General features: G+C 39.7%; 1 protein-coding gene across 1 annotated transcript in view; it reads right to left on the reverse strand.

Annotated features, from left to right (window-relative positions):
* Positions 1-14,180: 14,180 nt before the first annotated feature.
* Positions 14,181-24,711, reverse strand: part of ZW10 (zw10 kinetochore protein) — a 33,854-nt gene continuing 23,323 nt past the window's right edge. Inside the window, exons 11-16 of the mRNA XM_008150182.3 lie at positions 23,041-23,112; positions 20,579-20,748; positions 19,591-19,721; positions 18,911-19,042; positions 17,943-18,145; positions 14,181-14,580 (exon numbers count right to left, since the gene is read on the reverse strand). Of these exons, the coding sequence (XP_008148404.2) occupies positions 14,460-14,580; positions 17,943-18,145; positions 18,911-19,042; positions 19,591-19,721; positions 20,579-20,748; positions 23,041-23,112 (829 nt within the window). The 3' untranslated portion in view covers positions 14,181-14,459. The remainder of the gene's footprint in view (positions 14,581-17,942; positions 18,146-18,910; positions 19,043-19,590; positions 19,722-20,578; positions 20,749-23,040; positions 23,113-24,711) is intronic.

Raw genomic sequence — 24,711 nt, forward strand, 5'->3', positions numbered from 1 at the left:
GCCCCCTCCCCTCCCAATTTATATGTTGAACTCCTAACCCAAGTGCCTCAGAGTATGACTGTATTTGGAGGGTTATTGCAGAAGTAATAAAGTTAAAAGAAGCTCATTAGGATGGTCCCTAATTCAAGATGACTGGTGTCCTTTAAAAAGGGGGAACTTGGACAGAGAGACACACACAGAGGGAAGATGACCTAGAGAGACAGAGAGAAGATGGCCATCTATAAGCCAGGGAACAGATCCTTCCCTCATAAGGCACCAATCCTGCCAACACCTTGATTTTGGATTTCTAGCCTCCGGACTATGAGGTGATGCACCTGTTCTTTAAGCCACCCAGTGTCTGGCACTCTGCTATGGTAGCCCTGGCCAACTAACACATCTGGAGACATACAGGCAGAAAGACGTCTGGAGTCAAACCTGAGTTGGGGCCCTGACTTTGTATTACCCATTGTGTGTCCTTGGGCAAGACACTTAACCTCTCGCAGCCTTGATTCCTCATCTGTCAAATAGGGATAATAATATCCTCTTCACAGGCGTGTTCTTAGGATTAACTGTGAAAACATAGCTTTGATTTGTTCAGATCCAGGTAGCATATGGCCGCTCAGCAACTAGGGACAGTTGCAATATAAATTCTGACCACCTACCAAATGCTGACTTTGCAAAGGAACTGTAAGGACAGAAAAAAAGGCCTTTCTTTTTCTTTGCTGTAGCATTCCACAATTTATGAGAAGTACCTGGCCATTAAACCCCAAGATTGTTGCTCCTCTGATTCAAACAACCCCTCTGTTCAAACTGAAAGACAAGATAAGCTACTCTCAACGCTATATTCTTGTATACCCATCCTCCCTGCTGTTTTTACAACTCAGGGATAATTCGAACCAAGGAGTCTATAGTCAGTAGAAAGTTCTCTTCCCACTCCCCTTCAAACAAGCCTCTTTTGAACTTATCATAACTTTTGCTCTAGGTATGCTTTATGGGCTTGGGGAAAATACGGATAAGACACCTCACTAGGACAACTGCTGGACTGTTTTCCTGAAAAGCAAACAAACTAACTGTTTGTTTGTTTGTTTCATTCAGTGATTGCTATTTCATTTTATTTATTTACTCAAATACCCACTTTCTCTATTACTGAAATTGCTTCTCATTTGACATCCCTTTTTCCCACCCATCCCCCACTGAACAAACGAAGGCAAAACCATTTGTAAAAATGTCACAATTTACATCATCACCTGTCTAGATTCCTCTTTCAAAATAATTATGAATCTGTGGCATTATAAAGGGCTTTCAGCTTAAACAATTCTGAAATTTTTCATAGAGTTTTCCAGATTTTTTTTTTCTGAATGGAAACTGTTAGACTATAATCTGTCAGGACCTCAAAAAATATTTGGTTGGTTGTTTTTCCTCTTCCTCTCTTTGCTCCAAATTGAAATTGAGTTTCATGTCATCTCTGTTTGCAAAGGTTTTCCTCCCTTCTTTTCTTTCTTCAATGGACCACTCACACTTTTAGAGTAATAAAACATCATTTAAATGAAATGTACAAGGCAATGGCCATTGAGCTCAGTACAATTAAATATTTATCAATACAGCAGAACAAGTTTGTGAAATAAACATCAGGTCCTGTAAATTTAATAGTTTCCTGTAAAAGAAAAAAAAAAATCCTCTCCAAGCTTTTGCAGCTCAGAGTATGGGGCTTAACAAATATAGTTCATAGCGTGCCAAAATCAAATTGCCAAATGACTGACTACATCCTACACTGCACAAGGAAAAGGCCACTGTTGTTTATACAAGTGTGTTTCATTCAATATCTGACACAAACTAACTTTTCAAATCAAAAAGCTAAACCACAAGTGCACTGGGCTGCTTTGATTTTCTGGTTGGCTCGGAAGCCTTGCAGAATTGGGCTGTTTGAGGGATACTACCGGGGATTCAGTTGGTGCTCAAGAGTCCTGATAGCAAGAACTAAAGGTAATTTGTGCCTCCAGGTGGTATAAATTCCAAACAAACAGGCTTTATACACATACATAAATGCAAAGATCCACACAGCCAACGAAAGCAGCTCCCCTGGGCCCCAAATGAAATCTTCCCCATGTGAGAGGTCTCACGGGTGACTTACAAGGACACGCCAGCTCAAACTACACAGGTGCGCCCTGTTCTCTTTATTTGGGCCATGTTGCCACACATTATGTGGGGCTGACCTCAAATCGACCCATTATTTAGCTTATTCTGCCCAGTTCCATATCAAGGAAAGCATGAGACACCATCCCTGCCCTCAGGGCTCGTGTCGTTGGAGAACTACCTATATAATTACACTCCCAACTGTGTGCACTGGGTGAGAAGTGCTAACACTAGAGTTAACATGTCTGTGCCAGGCGCTGTGCTGTTTTCCAGAGATTGTCTATTTCATCTTCTCAGCAGCCCCACGGGGTCAGTCAGATTATCCCCGTTTTACTAATGAAGATTCTGAGTCTGAGAATGAATACCTTGTCCCAAGTCACAGAGCTAAATGTAGGCTGGAGTATGCAACCCAAGTCAATGAGACTCCAGCCCATCCGAGCACTTTTCCCTCCAACCTGTCACTTACCCGTTCCCTGTACCCACATCCGCTAGACCAGCTGGCCAGTGCCAAGATACGCCACAGGATCGGAGTTAGGTCCCTTCTGCTCTTTCTTCCCTTCTCGTTTCATCCCCACGTACTCTCACAGCACTCACTCTTTCCCAAGATAAGACAAAACAAAACAACAACAACAACAAAACAGGGAATGGGATCAGTGGCTTCTTGGAGCCCCTTTCTCCCATTCTGAAGTAAACTCCAAGAGGAAATATACTTCAGTGCAAATCAGAAAAGGTGTTTACTATCTGTACTTCGTGGAAGAATACTACTCCTTTCTTAATGAGACTGACTTTGTCTTAATAAAAAAGTTTTCATATAGGTCAGCTTCTCTTCTAACTGACCTATTCTTTCCTTTTTATTGCTTTGCTGGCAGTAAATCAAGATTCTGAGTTCTCAGGGATCCCAAGTTACATTCTTACAGGTTGACAAAGTAAACGTTAAACAACCAGGCACTTGGGGTAGAGGAACAGAAAAAGAATTAGAAATACTGCCACATGTATGCATTACAGCACTACCCAGCCAGGTAGAAGAGGTAGCTGATATTTTGCTAAACAAACAAGAAATTGACACAGCGAGACAGGGGGTTTCGGCTCTCCATAAGTCTGCTGGAGTTCCCGCTCTGCTAAAATCCAGAATGTCCAATGTGCCTTTTAATTGTCTTGATAAATAATTGCTCTTTAGAAAGTCAAAGAAGGGAACTTTTCCCCCAAAACATCAGTAGAGAGCAATTGCCAATTGCACAATAGGCCAAGAAGAAATGGTATGGCCTAAGCACAGGCCCTGGCTCTGGGGAAGCATATTTCAAAGAGCATAGAAAAAGGGCAGAAATTACCTCACAGCCAGACTTTAAAAGAAAGACATCAGGGAACACAATTTAGGCTGCTACCTGAATCTGTGTCTCCCAGGCTACAGCTCCTTTTTGCTCAAATAAATGTTTTTTTCACTATCAAGGAAAATTATCTTCACCCTGGAAAGGACTGAGCATGCTTGAGAGGAAAATTAAGCCCAAGATAGGTGGAAAGATAGAAAGAGAAAACCTATGTTTCAAAAGAGTTCACCATCCTAGACTGAGATGAATGATATTGCTCTGACTTAAAAATAAAAGAAACTGCAGATGTAATCACAAACCATGTTACAGTCCTTGAGATGAGCAAACATCCCAATTTTCAAAAAGGGGTAAAAGATCTACTGCTATTTCAGACCAGTTAATTTAGTTTACTTTTACTAGAACAGATTACTAACCAGATGGATGGTGATCAAGAAGTCCTAAATTCTGTATGTTTAAGTAATAATAATGTAGATACAGGCATTGCAAATTATTAATACTATGGATTTAGGAACAGAGCTTAGTACTGCAATTAAATGGACTTTATAACAGGTGCGCTCTAACCACCCTATGCAGAATGGCAGCTCACTCCTTTCCCCCACTCCTGGGACTCCAGTAGAGTTCACATTTACCACTCTACATTTACGTTTATCCCATAGCACTTGAAATGTTCACCCACAGTATCAATTTTATTACCTGTCTTTGTCACTACAATTTAAACCACCATCGGGATAGGGAACTTTTGTTTGGGTGGAGCTGTTCAGTGACTAGCCCCGTACCTGGCACCCAGTAAATGTAAGTGGAATGAGTGTAGGCAGTTTTAACAGCTTACAAGGCGGAGACAAGGGAGGGAGTAGGCATGTTTGGACGTGGTGCTAGTGTCTTCTTTGGTAGCTGCAGGAGCCAAGACCCAGTGACTCCCACTCTCTTGCACTACACAAGAAATCTAGGGTGCCTGATTTCTGAGAGTAAAGAACTTATATATAGCTCTTCAGAATTATGGCCCTCCTCCCCAACCTCTAAACAGAGGTTTAAAAACTTGGCTTTGAAACATCTAAGGCTATCTTATTATATCATGTGACCTCACAAAATGCTAACCAAACTCCTCATGACAAAGCGAGAAATTTCTGTCTAAACCAGTGGTTCCCCAACTTTTTTTGGCCATGTCCCACCTAAACATTTCCAAAATCCTGATCCCCCCCCCCCCGCCCCGTGACGTAATTCTTATTATTCAAAAAATGAACTCCTATTCACGTGGAGGAAGCCTACAAGGCCATTTGGTCTAAACAAGCTTCCAAAGAACATGGCATCCATGAAAGAGAAAAATAAAAGAACAAAAGGACAGTTGAAGTACTGAGGAAGAAATAACTAAGAATTGTTAAAAAATATACTAGTGGCCCAGTGCACAAAATTAGTGCACAGGGAGAGGGGGGGTGTCCCTCAGCCCGGCCTGAACCCTCTCCAATCTGAGACTCCTCAGGGGATGTCTGACTGCCTCTCTCTCGAAATCTGGGACCGCTAGCTCCTAACCACTCACCTGCCTGCCTGCCTGATCACCCCTAACCACTCTGCCAGCCTGCTCGCCCTCAACTGCCCCCCCCGCCAGCCTTCTCACCCCCAACTCCCCCCCCCCGCTGCCAGCCTGCTTGCCCCCAACTGCCCCCCGCCAGCCTGATCACCCCCAACTGCCCCCCACTGCCGGCCTGCTCACCCCCAACTGACCTCCCTGCCAGCCTGATCGCCCCCAACTGCCCCCCGTGCCAGCCTGCTCACCCCCAACTGGCACCTCTGCTGGCCTGCTGGCCCCCAATTGCCCCCCAACTGGCCTGATCACCCCCAACTGCCCTCCCCTCCTGGCCTGATAGCCCCTAACCGCCTCTGCCTCGGCCCCGCCACCATGGCTTTGTCCGGAAGGTCTCCCGGTCTAATTAGCATATTACCCTTTTATTAGTATAGATAGATGAAGTGATATGAAAAAAATAGCAAATAAAGTTTCAAAACATATACTAGTAATAGAGAACTGAAATGCGTAAATATGTCACAATACGTATTTATATATTGTTTATATGAAGCCCCTAGAACTACAAGAAATGCAGAAATTCACTGTTAATAACACATTCTGAAATTCCTCCCCCCCCTAAAAATCAAATTTCCCCCCTTTTGGGGGGGTGCCCCACATTGGGGAACAATGGTCTACACCATATAATTGAAAAACTTCTCAAAATTGAAGCTTTCAGGAAATTTTAAGCTTCAGCAAAATGCTTATTTTCAGGAGGAAATTATCAAAAATGTTCAAAATCAGGTCTATAATTAGGAAGAATATGAGCATCAAAACCCAATTTAAAAAGCCTACTTCTTGCCAAGACTTTTTTGTATGAAAAGCAATTTCTAATAGCCTTACCCCTCCCTGCATTTGTAACTACCTCCCTCCACTAAAAAGTTACTCCTATACACTTCATTTATCCAAAACACAAACCAGCAGTGGGGCTTGGACAAACCATTTTTGGGCCTAGTTTTCCTAAGACAAAAATATCATAGGGGGTATGTGTGTGAGAGTGCATATGTACACCATTCAGAACTTTAGACGACAGACATAATCTTGAGAAATCAGATAAAAAATAGAATAAAATCCCACAAAAAACTGGGAATTATTGCCTTAAGTGATAACCTAGGTCAGTGGTCAGCAAACTCATTAGTCAACAGAGCCAAATATCAACACTACAACGATTGAAATTTCTTTTGAGAGCCAAATTTTTAAACTTAAACTTCTTCTAATGCCACTTCTTCAAAATAGACTCGCCCACAAATGTTTATGAAAAACATTTTTAATTTGTGGAAGAGCCACACTCAAGGGGCCAAAGAGCCGCATGTGGCTCGCAAGCCGCAGTTTGCTGACCACGGCCCTAAGTATTTGCAAGCCTGGAGAAGGGACATCCACACCTCCGTTTGGCTCAGTGGATAGAGCATTGGCCTGCGAACTGAAAGGTCCCAGGCTCGATTCCGGTCAAGGCACATGCCTGGGTTGTGGGCTTGATCCCCAGTGGGGGACTTGCAGGAGGCAGCCAAACCATGATTGCTATGTGTGCCAAGGGTCACTTCTCTCTCCATCTACCTTCCTCTCTGAAATCAATAAAATATATTTAAAAAAAACAAAACTACAATGTTAACTGTTTGACCTATTCACTAGTGCCTGTTCAGCAACATTGTAGCATGTGGTACAGATGCTGTTTAGAGAATGGATGACCTTCCCGGGACGACCAAGGCCAGATCAGAAGGCCAGGGTAAAATGGCCACGCTCCCTGGCTTCCACTTCCACAGACAGGCCTTCATGCCTGGTGCCGCTCCCAGGCCTGAGCAAAGGGTGCCACCTGGAGGACCTCCGTTTTAGAGAGAAACCCCGTGCAAAACGACCATGAAACTTGTCACCAACCATTCAGTATCCCCATAGCAGCAGAAGCCACTTTCAAGTCACCTTATGGATTTAAGTAGTTTACAGTCTTGCTTTTTAACCAAAACTTCCCATTTTACAAAATCTTGGGGAACCTTTCTTGAACTTCATTTCTCAGTCATTTGTGTAGTTCTGATTGTTATTTGGAAAGAGATTTCTCCATTGGCCCACAGATCCACTAAATGAGTAGAGTCTCTTCAAGTTCCCTTCCTCCCATAACCTATAAGCTCTTTCTATAGGGATGGGGTTCTACTTCCACTTCAGCTCAAGTTCTAGTCAGAATAGGTACCTTCAAAGTCCCTATAAGAGCTGCCAGACCCAGCTTCCACGTGCTCAATCAGGGGGTTCATTCCTAACCAGGATGAGCATCCACTTAACCATCGCCATTGCTTTGGCAGGGAAAAGGATGGAGTGTCCCCATTCTGTCTGCCACAGTATTCAAACTGTTCATTAGGGGAAGTGTCCCAGGGGACAGAGTCTACCAGCCTCAAAAGAATTGTAATGCAGTTTTCTGTGCTACTATAGGGAGGGAAGGAATGAGGAGTGAGCTTTTCAATTATAAGAAATCCCAAGCCCAAATTGCTGTACCTGTCAAGCAACAAGAATAGCTTCTATGAACAAAAGAAATCTGCCATTCTGGTTGATAGACTTGTGATGCATTTATTTCAGTTCTGTCCTTAGTTCCCTATTCTCTCAATTGCTGAGAAAAGAATGTTACCTGAAATTGTGTGAATTTTCAAAAACAAATACTTTCTTTACCTGTAAAAATGGCCCATTCCTCCTCTCAAGAAAGAGCTTTTTTGTTCTCAAAAAACTAAAGTTGCTTCAGGACTTTTTTTTTTTTTTTTTTTTTTTTAGTGAGCCCTCAGTAGGACATGCTGAGTATACGTAGACAAATAGCTTGTCATTAACCACAGCCGAGTTCTGCTATACAAAGAAAACCAATCTTCCCCTTCTTGTTTGTTCTATGACCCCTAAATAGGTAAAAGAAAAACTAAGCAACCACAATGACTACAGGCTGAGCCACAACTAAGAATGAAAGGGCAAAGGCAGAACACTTCCAGGAGGATAAACAATTTGCTATGTGTGCCAAGGGTCAGCCATTGGACCTAAGGAACCATGCTCACTGTATTGAAAACCTCCTCCAGACAGCATCTTCCTCAAAAGCACATGAGGAGCACATCCTTAACCTCTTTTCGCAGGAAGAAACCATATTTCCGTAGAAAAAGACACATCCAGAGCACTATAGAGATCCAGGACAACCTTAAAGTAATACATACCTCCAACGGCTGCAAAGAGTTAAACACACAGTAAATTGAAAGATGACCTATGTCCACCAAGTAAAGGAGTAGCCTACAGAGCCTAAAGTTCTCATGGCACATACATGCTGAAAGAACACTGGCAAGTTTAAACCTTTGCCATTTGCCCTGGCCAGGTAGTTCAGTTGATTAGAGCATTGTCCTGATATGCCAAGGTTCCAGATTTGATCCCCAGTCAGGCACATACAAGAATCAACCAATGAATGCATAACTAAGTGGAAGAACAAACTGATGCTTGTTTCTCTCTCTCTTCCACCCGCTTTCTAAAATGAACTAAGAAAATATCTTTGTCATTTGATAATGTATGGAAACAGTGGAGCTAGAGAAGGCAAAACAAAAGAAAACAAACCCAACCAAAAAAAAAAAAAAAAGTATGTACAGAAGTATCAAAATGGCAAAGTAGGGTCCTAGCCAGTTTATCTCAGTGGATAGAGTGTAGGCCCTTGGACTAAAGGGTCATGGGTTTGATTCTGGTCTAGGGCATGTACCTCAGTTGCAGGCTCAATCCCTGGCCCCAGTTGGGGCGCATGCGGGAGGCAACCAATCAATGTGTCTCTCTCACATCATGTTTCTCTCTCTGTCTCTCCCCCTCCCTTCCACTCTCTAAAAATCTATGGCAAAATATCCTTGAGGATTAATAACAACAAAAGATAAAGTAGGTAAATGCTGTGCTCACTTCCTTCCATGACCACAACTAAATTACAGAACAACCATCATTCAGAACCACCTGAAATCTAGCTGAACCGAAGTCCTATAACTAAGGATAATAAAGAAGCCATAAAGAGATTATTTAAAGAGGCCATGAAGAAACTGGTAGGGGAATGGAGACGAGAATGGGCAGGCCCCACACCTACAATGTGGCAGTTAAGAAACAGGAGGGATATCTCGGCTGTGGAGGTCCCCCTTGAGGAGCCCCACAATGGGTTCCCCAGCCCAGGACTCCAATGTCAAGAAGTCCCCATAACTTCTAGCTGTGAGAGGCAGGAGGGAGGGCTGCTGAGTAAGAGAGGGCTGCTGAAGTCCCAGGTGTTCCTCTTCAAGGGTCTGGGCACAGACATATTTGCTTGCAGACTCACTCACTCTGAGCAGCAGCTTGAAAAGCGCTGAGACATAGGAGAGAACTGAACTGACTAGCTTCAGGGTGAGGGCTGGAGGGGCAGGCATCAGGGCATCTCACTCTGGGGACAGAAGTGCTGGCAGATGCCGCTGTTCCTTTGTTAAGCCCTCCCCCAAACCAGCTGGCAGGTGCAGTGGGCACCAAATCTGAGTCTCCATCAAGCTGGCTAACACTGCTCATCCTCCCACCCTGGGGATTCTCTGGGATGCCCACCCTCCCCAAGTCGAGCACCTGGCCCAAACTTCTTCCAGCAGAGTTTCTACACAAATGGCCTGTCTCAGGTCACACTGAGGACTTTCTAAAATCTCTCAAAGATTCACAAACCCCAAACAAGAAGCGTATGGCCTCAAAATGCCCGGTACTTCTGGCTGGGTGGCCACAAGCCCGGCAAGAGTGGCAGCTGGCCTAGAATTTCAGCTTAGCCTTTCCCTGGAGCCTTCAAGCTCAACGGAGATGGAAATCACCTGCAGATCACGTTGTAGCTCCTACCAGGTGGCTCTAGGCCGGGCACAGGGAGCAGCTAACTTTGGCCTGCACTGGAGCCCATGGCAAGAGGCTCCAGAGCCAACATGCCCCTTGGCCAGCCTAAGACCACACAAGACCACCACCCAACCACCTCCAGAAATGAAACATCCAAATGGAAAACAAGGACCAGAGCCCTGCTGAAGGAAAATTTCCCTGAGGTCACTCCCTGCACAAGTTTGTCAGCTGTAATCACCACCATCCCTCAGAGCCAGTCAGTCTGAGGGTCAATCCCTCCCACTGACATGCCAACAGCAATCAAGGCTCAACCACAACAGTAGGGCACGCACAACCTACACAGGGACACTGCTGGAGCACCCAGCTCAGGTGACCAGGGAGACTGTGCCATTGGGCCCCACAGGACACTTAAGAGCACTCTATCAGGATCAGGAGATGAAGCAGATCTACTTAATACATAGACACAAACATAGGGAGTCAGCCTAAATGAGGAGACAAAGAAACATATCCCCAATGGAAGAACAGGACAAAAAGTGAGAAAAAGAGCTAAATGAGATGGAGACAAGCAATCTACCATATAGTGTTCAAAGCACTGGTTGTAAAGGTGCTTAACAAACTTAGAAGAGTAGATTAACTCAGTGAAAACTTTAACAAAGAGAGAGAAAACATAAAAATAGAGAAACCATAAAAAAGAATCAGTCAGAAATGAATACAATAATTGAAATGAAGAATACATTAGAGGGAATCAACAGATTAGGTGAAGCAGAAGATTGAATCAGTGATTTGGAAGACAAGGTAGCAAAAAACATCCAATCAAAAAAGCAAAAAAGAAAAGTAATTTTAAAAATGAGGATAGTTTAAGCAACCTCTAGGACGACATTGAACATACCAACATTCACATCATAGGGATACAGAAGAGAGAGGGCAAGGAACTGAAAACTTACTTGAAGAAATAATGATGGAAAACTTCACTAACTTGGAAAAAAAATAGACATATAAGTCCAGGAAGCACACAAAGTCCCCCAAAAGATTAACCCAAACAGTCCCATGCCAAGACATAATATAATTAACATGACAGGTTAAAGACAGAGAGAGAATATTTTTTTAGCCTCACCCGAGAATATGTTTTTTTTGTTTTGTTTTGTTTTTTTTTTTTAGTGAGAGAGGAAGGCAGAGAAAAACATCGACTGGTGCCTCCTGTAAGCGTTCTGACCAGGGATTGAATATGCAACCTTTTGGTGCATGGGACGACACTCCAACCAACTGAACCACCCAGCCAGAACCAGAGAATCTTAAAAGCAGCAAGAGAAAAACAGTTAGTTACCTACAAGGAAGCTGTCATGAGTCAGTCAGTTGGTTTCTTAAGAGAAACTTTGTGCTACCACCACCACCCCGGAAGAAATTGGCACAAAAATATTCAAAGTCATGAAAGGCAAGGACATACAACCAAGATTACCCAGTAAGGCTATAATTTAAAATCAGAGAGACAAGAAAAAGCTATAGGAATTCATCACCATCAAAGCAGCAATACAAGAAATGTTCAATGGGCTTTCTTTAAGAAGAAAGGGATAAATATGAATAACAAAATGGCAATAACTACGTCCCTATCAATAACCACTTTAAATGTAAATAAATTCAATGCTCCAATTCAAAGATATAGGAAAGCTGAATAAATAACAAGACCCATAAAAACACTATCTACAAGAGACACACATTAGATTGAAAGAAACACACATACTGAAAGTAAAAGGATGGAAAAGGATATTTCATGCAAATGGAAACAACAAAATGCCAAAGTAGCAAAATATCTGCCAGACAAAATAGACTTTAAAACAAAAGCTATAATCAGACACAAAAAATGACATTTCTTAATGATAAAGGAATCAATACAACAGGAAGAAATAACCCTTCTAAACATGGATGCATTCAATACAGGCAAACCTAAATATATAAAGCAAATAATGACAGACATAACAGGAGAGATGGACAATAATGAATTCAGTAAAGTAGCAGGACACAAAATTTATATTCATAAATTAATTGTATTTTATACATCAATAATGAACTATCAGAAAGAGAAATTAAGAAAACAATCCCATTTACAATTGCACTGAAAAAAAAAAAAACACACCTAGGAATAAATTTAACCATGGAGAGAAAAGACCTGTACTTGGGAAACTGTAAGACATTGAAGAAAGAAAATGAAGAATATACAAATAAATAAAAGGACATACCATGCTCGTGAAAAAACTAACACCATTAAAATGTCCATGTTACCCAAAGCACTCTATAAATTTAATGCAATCCCTATCAAAACACCAGTGGCATTTTTCCAGAAATAGAGCAAATAATCATAAAATTTATATAGAACCATAAAAGACCCCAAATAGCCAAAGCAATCTTGAGAAGGAATAACAAAATAGGAGGCCTCACATTACCTGATATCAAACTATACTACAAGGCTGTAGTAATCAAAACAGCATAATATTGGCATAAACACACACACATAGACCAATGGAACAGAATACAGAGCATGGAAATAAACCTATACCTATATGGTCAACTAATTTATGGCAATAAAGGCAAGAATACACCATGGGGTAAAGACAGTCTCTTCAATACATAGTGTTAGGAAAACTGGACAGTCACATGCAAAACAATGAAATTAGATCACTTTCTTACACCATATACAAGAATAACTCAACATGGTTTAAAGACTGAAATGTAAGACCTGAAACCATAAAGCTCTTAGAGGAAAACATAGGCAGTAAGTTCTTTGACGTTACTCTTAGTAATATGTTTTTGGATATGTCTCCTTGGACATTGGAAACAAAAGAAAAAATAACGGGACTACGTCAAACTAAAAAGTTTTTGCACAGTAAAGGAAACCATCAAAATGAAAAGATTAACCTACTGAACTGGAAAAGATATTTGTCAATGACATACCTGATAAGTGGTTAATATCCAAAATATATAAGTAACTCACACAACTTAACACAAACAAATAAACAAACACTCCAATTAAAAAAATGGACAGTGGACCTGAATAGACATTTCTTCAAAAAGGATACAGATATAAAAAGATGCTCAACATACTAATCATCAGAAAAATGCAAATTATAGCCACAATGAGATATTACCTCACACCTATCAGAATGGCTATCATCAATAAATCACCAAACAAGTGCTGGTAAGAATGTGGAGAAAAGGGAAACCCTCACTGTTGGTGGGATTGGAGATTGGTGCAGCCACTATGAAACAGTATGGAGATTCCTCAAAAAATTTAAAAACAGAATGACCATATGACCCAGAAATTCTACTTCTGAGTATTTGTCCAAAGAAACCCAAAACATTAATTCATTTCAAAGACATACGCACCATGTTCACTGCAGCATTATTTACATTTGCCAAGATAGGGAAGCACCTTAAGTATCCACTGATAGGAGAATAAAGAAGCTGTAGTATGTTTATACAACGGAACATTACTCAACCATAAAGAAGAATTAAATCTTGCCATTTACATCATGGATAGACCTAGAGGGTATTATGCTAAGTGACATAAGTCGGAAAGAGAAAGACAAGTACAATGTAATTTCACTTACATGTGGAATCTAAAAAACACACAATAAATGTATCAACAAAACAGAAACAAACTAATAGATACAGAGAACTAATTGATGATTGCCAGATGAGAGGGAGGATGGGGAGATGAGTTGAAAGCTGAAGGATTCAGAAGTAAGAAGTGCCAGTTATAAAATTAGTCAAGAAGATGTAAAGTATAGCATAGGGAAATATTGTCAATATTGTAATAATGATGTAAAGGGTCAGATGGGTACTAAACGTATAGGGAAGATTACTTTGTAAGATATGTAAATGTCTAATTACTATGTTGTACTCCTAAAGCTAATATAATATTGTATGTCAACTATAATTGTCAAATAAAAAATATCTTTAAAATAGAATTTAGTTAAAATAGCAAAAAATTTATACTAAAAGTCCTAAGGATTCTGAGAAATTATCAGATAGTGTTACGAAGAAAGAGGATAAAAAGTCAGTGAGAGCCCTGGCCGGTTTGGCTCAGTGGATAGAGCGTCGGCCTGTGGTCCCAAGTTCGAGTGCGGTCAAGGGCATGTATCCTGGTTGCGGGCACATCCCCAGCAGGGTGTGTGCAGGAGGCAGCTGATTGATGTTTCTCTCTCATCAGTGTTTCTAACTTTCTATTCCTCTCCCTTCCTCTCTGTAAAAAATCAATAAAATATATTAAAAAAAAAAAGTCAGTGAGCCCTCTGTGAGGATCATAAATGTCAGTAAAAGAATAGCAGAAAAGATAAGAAAATTTGGTCTCTTTTGTCAAAGTTCCCATGTTATTAAAGACACTCCCCTTCAAAGTATTATTTATTGGAAAGAAGTTTTAAAGGAAGTCTTCTTAATTCCTACAAGGCCAAATATGTTCCCCTACCTCCCAAAATACATCTCCCATTTGCTCACAAATTCTGTACCCTGACCCTTGGAATCTCCTGGATTCCCTGATCGGAGGCCAGGTTCTTCCATTACATATTGGTTCACCCAAACCAATGGGTGTTCCACGAAGTCTTTAAAGAAGTAATTATGCCAAGAGAGGAATCCACATAGTCAAGACATGGCTTTCTTAGGAATGGTGCTTATTTAATCTTAGCAAGAGCAGCTGCTCTTCTTTCTGTATTCTGGAACAAGGCACGAATTAAAGCTTTTACTTCACTGGAAGAGAATGCAGCTGCCAAGGGTCCTTTTCCATCTGCCCACCTGCAAAATAAAAGATAAAATTATTTTTCCTATTATGTCCCTGAAGTATAAGCAAGATTTAAAAAATGCTGTTTTGATCCCAAATGCTTGTTTTAATAGAAATAAAACAAATCCTGGCATCCTTCCCCTTCTTTATGGATCTACCACTCACTCTCTTTGACCTCTTTGGCTTCTTGGCTGCATTTTAGTATCAGCACAGACAGATAAAGAGACCAAGTTAGGAAGATAAGACTATTCTCCCTTATTCTATACTCACTAAGCCCTGTTGGAACTTGACAATTATGACCACAACCTCATATGTTTATATAGAGTACTAGAGGCCCGGTGCATGAAATTCGTGCATGGGAAGGAGGGGGAGTCCCTCAGTCCAGCCTGCACCGTCTCCAATCTGGGACCCCTCGAGGGATGTCTGACTGCCCGTTTAGGCCGGATCCCAATGGGCAGTCGGACATCTCTCTCACAATCCAGGACTGCTGGCTCCCAACCACTCACCTGCCTGCCTGATTGCCCTTAAATGCTTCTGCCTGCCAGCCTGATCGACGCCTAACTGCTCCCCTGCCAGTCCGATTGCCCCTAACTGCCCTCCCCTGCCGGCCAGGTTGCCCCCAATTGCCCTCCCCTGCAGGCCTGATCACCCCCAATTGCTCTCCTCTGCTGGCCATCTTGTGGTGGCCATCTTGTGTCCACATGGAGGCGGCCATCTTTGACCACATGGGGGCAGCCATCTTGTTTGTTGGTGTGATGGTCAATTTGCATATTACTCTTATTAGATAGGATTAGGATCTGTAACTACTTTAAAAAGTGAATCACAGGCAACAAATTTCCATTTAGAAAGAACTGGTATAAAAAATACATAGAGAACTCCCATAAGTCAATAATGAAACCACAAACAACCCATTAGAATAAAGGGCAAAAAATATGAACAGGCATTTTACAATAGGAAAAACATGAATGATCAATAAAAAGATGCTCAACATCATTAGAATTTAAGGAAATGTAAATTACAACGACAATAAGCAAAATTCACACCAATTAGAAACAATTTTTAAAGTCTGATAATACCAAATACTGGCGTAAATGTGAAGTAACAACATAAATAAATTACAAAATATCTGTATAATGGAATATGATACAGCAGTGAAAATGAACTGCAGCTATGCACACCATTGTGAATAAATATAAAAAATATAAAGAAGCAAATTATAGGAGATTCCACTTATAGAAAGTTCTAAACTTCATATTGTTTAGGGATATGTGCAAATGTGGAAAACTATATGTTGTTTAGGGATATGTGCAAATGTAGTAAAGCTATAAAGAAAGGCCAGGAAATTACACAAAATTCAAGATAGTGGTTACCTCTGGTGGGGAGCACTTGGAAAGGAATACAGGAGTCTTCAAAGGCACTGGTAATGTTTTCCTTAAGTTGGGTAATAGGTACGTGAACATTTATTTTACTCCTTTTCCTTAAACCATGAGTATATGTTATATATACTGTACTCTTTCATATGTATATTTTATAATTCTAAAATGTTTAAACTATACCACAGAAGGTAAAAAAAATAAAAATTCTCAATTAGATATTATTCATATATTTACTGAAATTTCTCTCTGGAAGAAAAAAAAAATCTTCCTAGGCAGAAAGAAAAGGAAGCTAAGATGTGAAAGTATTATAATTTTTTTCAGAACAAGGAATTAATGATCATTCTTAGGCTGTAAGAGGGCCCTTGAACAGCAAAAGAAAAATTCTTATATGCTACCCTCTGGAGTCTTACCTAAAGATATTTATTACCCACTAAGGACTTGTAAATAACAAATAAATAAAACAAATTTTGTACTAAATACAAGTTAGAAGTATTTTGATATGATTTTTTACAAATAGAAATCTCATTTACATTGTTTTAGAAAAGACAATATTTGCTGAGAACAATTCAGACCCATCTACGTCTAATATAATTGGGGATCTATAATAAACAAAGCTAAAACAGATAAGCAAGTAGCTATGGGGATAGAGATGGACTTTTAAGGCTATTCAGGGAGCTCCCTGAGCAAGGTATGCATACTGGTTAATAATCTACCAAGTCAATAATAAAAGCATCCATGGATGTGTAACTAACCCACACCTATTCTGTTTTGTGCGGTATCGATGCCCTCCGCACATTCAGTGTGATATGATATAGACAGCATACAAACACTGGGACAGCAATGTTAACTGATGTGGTGAGAGGAAACATCATCTACTATATTAAGAAAAAGTGAGTCTTTTCTATGTGTACAGTGCTTAATCTCTAACCCTACTGTACTTCCTGCAGAAAAACTGCTGGTCAATTAAATAATGGTTTGAGGTTGAATAATACAAATAAAAGTCACTTCTCTGTAAAAGTGTCAAAGCCAATGTTAAAATGCATTCACTGTTGGTTAAAATGGGCAACAATTTCCATATAGGTGTGAGAAGGTGTACTTCTTACAAATCCAAGATCATTTGTTCAGTATTTCAAAGCAACATGTTCAAGACCACAATTATATGAAACAAGAAGTCTTTATGTTAACAAATATGAAAAAGTGATAATGAGATCCACAATATGATAGATAATGCAAAGGTCCCAACTACTGCTATTCAATAGGAAGTTCTTTCCTGGGTAACATTAAGAAATAGAGAATAATCCTATATAATAAAAACCTAATATGCAAATCAACTGAACAGCGGAATGATTGGTCACTATGACATACACTGACCATCAGGGGACAGACGCTCAATGCAGGAGCTGCCCCCTAGTGGTCAGTGCGCTCCCACAGGGGGAGCACCGCTTAGCCAGAAGCCAGGCTCACCACTGGCGAGCACAGCAGTGGTGGCGGGAGCCTCTGCAGCAGCACTTAAGGAGCAGCAAGCAGGCGGGCGGTAAGGAGCAAGGGGTCCCAGACTGCGAGAGGGCGCAGGCCAGGCTGAGGGACACACACACCCTCCCCCCCCCCCAAGTGCATGCATTTCGTGCACTGGGCCTCTAGTATTATAATAACTATATATGGTATCAGATGGGTTCTAGACTTATTGGGAAGATCACTTTGTAACTTATACAAATATCTAATTACTATGTTGTACACCTGAAACTAATATTATTATGTTAACAGAAATTTAAAAAAATTAAGTACATAAAATAATCTCCCCATGCAAAGAAAGAGAGAAAGAGAAAGAAAGGGAGCGAGGGAGGGGGGGGGAGGGAGAGAGAGAGAGGGGAAGGGAGGGAGGGAGGGAGGGAGGGAGGGAGGGAGGGAGGGAGGGAAGCAGGAAAGAAGGAAGGGAAAGGAAGCACTGCTCTCAATGGCACTATTACTCCTTGAAACTGTGAAAAGATCATTCTACCCACCGATCCCCAATTTCTTGCAGGCTGGCCTGTAACATCATCATCAGTTCTTTGAATGGCATCCATTTTGGCACATAGACTGGAACCTCTTCTTGATATTTCTTGTTCTTGCTTTCTTCAGAGAGAGGTGCAAATACTTGGGGTCCTTCATCCATCACTGTTTTGCACAAGGAATACAATCTATCACCATCTTCAGTAGAGATGTCCTGGTTTTGCACAAATGGAACACAACAAAATAGAATTGGGCCAGCTTAGTAGTAAGGAAAGGGCAGATCTTTGGTGCATGTTGTCCAAGCAGTCAGCTAACAGCAATATGTTTTCCAACCAATTTAGCACCTCTTACTGCACACTAGATTTCATCAGTTCTTTGACAATACTCCTACAGCTAGAGTGACACAAAATATGTTTCAACAGATTGTTAGTAATTTAGTTTGCCTGCATGAAAAAGCCCATTTCTCCAGCAGGATGTAGCACAGCTTGCTGCAAAGCAGGGCATGTTATTACAAACAAGGTTTAAGTCCATTTATGCTTTAGAGGCATGAGATAGCAGAGTCCAGGCAACTTTTGTAGGGTCACACATATAATCCCAATTGCATCTCACTTTACTAAATTAAATTATTTAATTTATTTGAAAATTAAATATACATGACTTCATACTTTACAGCCCATCTCGGGACTACTGTTTCCATCCTTCTCATTCATAATTTACGCCGATGCTAGATGGAAAAGTAGTGTAATCCTACCTTCATATATGGCTATAAAAGAGAGGGATTAGCAAGTCTCTAGAGCAAAAAAAGAATTAAGATAAAACTAAAAAAAACAACAACTATGAATTAGATATAAAACATGAACAATTTCTTCTACCATCTGTGTTGACAAAAAATGAGACTTCAATAACACAGTCCTAGTAAAGTGACAATCTAGGACAAGAAGTGCATGTCAAGTCTGGTGAGGCATCTAACAGCTCTTACCTCCAGGGCAGTGATTCTGCCAATAATCTCAGAAATTGCTGTATTGAGTAAAGTCCCCATAGCCTTGCAATATATGTTCACTGGCAGGACATCCTGCCACACAATTCCAAGTCTCTTTAGTTGGTGCAGTACCTGTCAGAAGAATACAGCTATTTACATAAAAGAAAGATTGCTGTAACTTCTTTCCAGATTTACATTTATCATTTGTGTGTTTATGAGAGAAGAGGCAGCATATAAAGGTGAGGTAAAGTAACCAAGAATATGTGCTTCTTGAATATTAAACCTTAGTGATATTCCTGCTAGATGAAAAACACTTATCCTGAGGACAGGAAAATGACACTAAAAAATAAATCACATAGGAAAGAGGGGCATTAAGATGAAAGCTAATATTTCAAATTTCCCAAACCCAAGTTCATGCGTTAAGTATTTGCTTTGACAGACTTAAAACTTGTCACATGATGAGTTGATGGGAAGGTAGCTTCCTGTTGACTTGGGGGGGAGGGGGGGGCGGGGCGGCAGAAGGGAACGATCATAAGTATGACTGTAAAAGGTATCCAGATTGTCCAATGAGGGCTGTGTGGAATCAACTGAGCTATCTGTTACATAGTTTTTGGTGTTTAAAAACAAGGGGGACATCTAAAGATAAAAAATAAATTCCAGAGCTAACAACAGCCTCCCACCTGACGGACTGCTTTACTTGCTGCATAATAGTTCTCTTCATCATCCATGTTTGAAAAGTTTCTCGCACTTGATAATCTTTCAAGAAGTTCTCCTTTCTGTGCCCGCATTTGGGCCAAAAAACATTCTGTCCCTATAATGAGAAATGAGAATAAAGAATTCTAACAGTTGTTCAATTACACACTACAAAACTACGGTGGAAGAGGAGAGAAGCATGCACTATGGATCTGCTCTGCTTACTTGAAAACACTTGCTTATTATCTAGCAAACAAGCATGAAGCTGCCCTAAGGTTACTAGAGACAGTCATTTCTAATACATTAGCCAGCTCCTCCAAACCCATCCTCAGGATAATAAGTCTTTCCCAATAGCTTGTTCAGAGTCAGATGAGAAAAATAACTTACATAGAAGCAGCTACTTATTTTCTGAAAGATCTATAACACCGAAGGAACATCAGGAATTGAAAAGCTAAATGAATAATACAGAGTCTCTGCCTTTCTTAGGCTGTCATATTAGCAAAATTATTGATTTATCCCACATTTCATTTCTTTTGATTTTTTTTAATAATCCCAAGTAAAGCTAAGGGAGGTAGAAGAAGAGGGAGCTATCTTGAGGTTTTGCAAAATAACAAGCACTGACATTAGCAAGCTCTTACCAACAACGCTAACAGAACTGTCACAATACAAATCTTACTATTTGTCATTCTACTGATATAACTCTGATTTGGTGAATTCACTGCACATTAGCAATGCAGTTTGGAACTCTAATGTATCATGAAATCATGTCAAGAAAAAGTAATGCTTCCACAAAGGGTACATTCACTTTATAAAATTAAATAACTAGGAATACTTGCAAATTAAATGCCCACCTACTTTCCAACATAGCTCAGGACCACCACCTAATTTCTAATTGCCTCATTCATAAATTACAAAGATACCAGGCCGAGAAGCTGCATAATCAATGTGCTTTACTGAATTTAAGGCATCAGTTACCAAGTCTCCTGAAGCCAGGTACAAGATCCACAAAAGTAGTAGTGCCATCGCAAAGAACGGGGGCAAGACGTAATCTGAACTGATGCCCGAGGGTCAGCAAGTGATGAGCAATATACATACAGTTGTTATGATGAATGGCAGCCAATTGGGGAAGTTTTTGAAGATTCTCCCTAGTTAAGGAGAGAAGGTAGAAAAAGAAAGAAATCACCAGTTATTGAAGTTTAACTCTTTCTAGGTTTTAATCATTGTCTGCTGTATAAATGCTGAACATAAGATATAATCTCATCATCCCACTTATAATCAGAGAGAAGTTGTTCTGCCTAAGTGTGACCTTATCCTACAAAACTATCCCAGTAAATAACAAACAAGAAAGAATAGGGGAATTAAGATGTTTCCCTGTGTCAACTTTTTGTATTGGAAACCTAGCATAGCTATACATAATAAATCCCTTGAAATTTAACACTGATCAGTCTGTGGAAACACAGACTTACTTCCTCTTTCTCCAAATTCCCATTTTATTTATATACTGAAGCACTTAACTATTTTCTAATTCACTAGTTTTCAAAACTGGCTACAGATTAGTCACCTGTGAAATTTAAAATATATAGATATTTAACCTGGCGGGCATGGCTCAGTGGTTAAGTGTTGACCTATGAACCAGATCACGGTTCAAATCCTGGTCAGGGCACAAGTCCAGGTTGTGGGCTCAATCCCCAGTGTGGGGTGTGCAAGAGGCAGCCGATCAATGATTCTCTCTCATCATTGATGTTTTTATCTCTCCTCCCTTCCTCTCTGAAATCAATAAAAATATATTTAAAATGTTTCTAAGCATATATATATACACACACACACACACACACACACACACACACACATATATATAGACTTCAATCCCATACAAATTAAATTACAATCTCTGAATGAAGCTAGGGAATTTATGTTTTAAACCTTCCCAGGTAATCTTAATTTTCATACAAAATCAAAAACCACTGCTCTAAATCTTCCACACATATTAGTCTCCCTACCCAGCCTGGGAAGAGATCTTGTTTTGTATTTCTGCTATATATCCTTCAGCAGTCTCTCAACTAACACTTCCTAGTTTGCTGATTTTATTAATGTCAGGCTAACTATACAAAGTCAGAAACTAACAATCTAAGACAGTTGTCCTTATTTTGGGCTACACATCAGAACAATTTATAGGGCTTTAAAAAACCACAGATGTGTGGGTCTTAAACCAGACTTGTGAATCAAAATCTCTTGGGATAGGACCTAGGTAAATATACATATTCTTAAAAGTTTCATAAGTGATTCTAAAATACTGCCAAAGCTGAGAACCCTCATCTAACACAGTGGTTCTCAAAGTGTGGTCCCCTGACAAGCAACATCAGCATGACGTGGAAATTAATTCCAGCCCTTATTTCAGTCCTACTGAATCAAGAAATCTTGGGCACGGTATTAAGAAATCTATATTATAACGAGTCTTCTTGGTAATTCTGATGTACACTCAAATTTGTAAACCATAGGTCCAGCACAAAGTTCCAAGATCATACGGAAGTAAATCTAACTTCACAGTAGTGTGCAAAATGTTTCTAAGCATGGACTCCTAAACCAACTGTCTCTGAAACTCAAAAAACATGGCTATCAGCTGACCAGAGATGTTTTCTCTTTTCCTTTACTTGACTAAGTAGACAGTGAAATAAAAATTTTAAAACACAGCGAAGAAAATATAACTAAAAATAATAAGGTTCACACTAAATGTTTTCTTTTATAACAAAAACAACAGGTGTACCCACTTAAAAGCATTTCAATATTCAAAAATCTGAACTAAAAATACTACAAATAAACTAATTTTGTTCTTTGAAACCAGGAGTCCTCAACTAATGAATAACTGTGCTGACGTAATATTTAAAACTTTCATAAAAGATATCCAAAACACTTAATCTGGATAACAGAGAGAGCTCTTGGAGGCTTAAAGTTATGAATAACTTTTCAGATTAATATTAAAAGAAACTTAAAAAGTCCACGACATTAAGTAAATATAGCCTAAAATAGCTAGAAAAAGTAGCTGATTATTTGACAGTTAAATGGCAACCCCTTGTGGTATTAAGTCTACAAAGCCAAGAGAAAATGTAGTATGTTTACTAGATAGCAATGTGGAGTGGTGGCCTTTTGTTTTGTAACCAAGTAAAGTGAGGCAGTTCTCATCTACCATCAAAAACAGGGTAAAGTTTTTTCGAGTTTTTAAATTTGCATCACCCATTATATTGCAAGATTACAATGTAACTTATTAATAAATGGCCTGTGTCCTTTAAACATGTATTTTAAATGGTTTACTGCATTTCATTGTAAAAATTTTAGTAACCAAAATATCTTTGGTGGGAAATAAGATTACTGGTTTTAACTGACTTACAAACATTTTAGACATACAATACTATACAGAAATGAGATACAGTGGTACTTACTTATGATATGTTGGTACAACATCATGAAACAAATGGAAGATATTCCTCACTGAGTAGAAAAGTTGAACAGCACTAAGAGGAAAACAGTTTCAATAGAAATGCATAAGGATATGTTGGAAATAGAAAAAAAATCAAACCAAGTGTACCTTAAGTGAGAGTCATCAGCTAAAATGACAATTTGAGCGAATACCTGCCTTGGTCACTGCTGAAAACACCACTCATCTAGATGAAAATACACTCTCAGCCAGTATTTGCTAACTAGACTGCAGTCCTAAAAACCTGGATCTCTTAATAATTTTAAGAATTGCAGCATTCAACCCAAAGCCTTTTTCCATTTACCAGTTTGTTTGTTTTCTGCCAGGACCCAGAGTATCCCTTCAGTAACAAATGGAGCTAAGCCTCAAGCAAATGTTACCTACTCACTGATGCACTCAGCAAAGGGCAAGACATCAATAAGGCATTCACTTGGTTCTTTTAGAATCAGTCTGACTTTCAGCTTTCACCTTTTCTCCTTCTTACCCCAATGCAAGGAGATGAATCAACATTTCTAGAATAGAATCTAACCTCAAGGTTGTTGTTTTTTTGCCCTTTATATCTGGCCTTAGAATACCTAAAGATTATTATTAAAATGCACTCAGAAAGGGCAAATATAAGATTTCTGCACTTACTTCTATGTAAGAGTATCTTAAACTATGTACCTTGAATAAGTCACAGGAATGCCACAAATGTTTAGAAAAATAAGTTACGGTTATTAAACCCCCAAATACTGTTGCTACTTGATTACTATGATACCTAATTATTTTATTTTATTTTTGCTTCATATGTTCTTTGAGGTTTAATAATAGAAAAGTGAGTTATTGCAGTGTAGTTGTGATTTTATTTGTCCTGTTAAAAACTATTTCTTTTAGTGAAAGAATGGCCATAGACATTCAGTATACAAAAATATTGTTGGGTCGCCCTAGCTAGTTTTGCTCAGTGGATAGAGCATCTGCCTGGGTTCAATTAATAATTTTGAACCCAGGCAGATGCTCTATCCTGTCAAGGGCTCGTGCCCAAATTGCAGGCTTGATCCCCAGTAGGGGGTGTGCAGGAGGCAGCTGATCAATGATTCTCATCATTGATGTTTCTATCCCTCTCCCTTCTTCTCAGAAATCAATAAAAATATATATATTTGGGTGTTCTGTATTCTCACATATTTATTTTGCCAAAGGAATTAAAACTGAAAGGACTAGTGAATATAATGATTCATTAAAATCATGGAAGTATCTTGGTAAACCTGTTCTTTCTAGAGCAGAATAGAATAAAGAGGTTTGTTTGAATGTGGAGGTAAAAACTGAAACTCTGGAAGCCAATCTGAAGATGCAGTATGATTAAGTCCAGCCCTAACTAATAAAGGTGTTTTCTATGAGGACCAGAAGTAAAAAACTGCTACGTATAGATACATACTGAAGAGGCTTTTGTAATTCTGTTCTGCAATCAACTTGGGCTACAGCCTATCATTTTCTCTTCAATTTTGTCTAGGAGTAGGAAAAAGCTTACAAAAAGAGATACAATATACGCGGAACAGAGTTTGGGGTACCCTGTATACAATGCACATTAGAAGAAATCATCCTGAAAGGGTGATTTTTGATACATTCCATTCTTTTCTTTCTTTGGGTACCCAACAAACTA

The sequence above is a fragment of the Eptesicus fuscus genome, chromosome 13, assembly GCF_027574615.1.
Source record: "Eptesicus fuscus isolate TK198812 chromosome 13, DD_ASM_mEF_20220401, whole genome shotgun sequence".
NCBI lineage: Eukaryota > Metazoa > Chordata > Mammalia > Chiroptera > Vespertilionidae > Eptesicus > Eptesicus fuscus.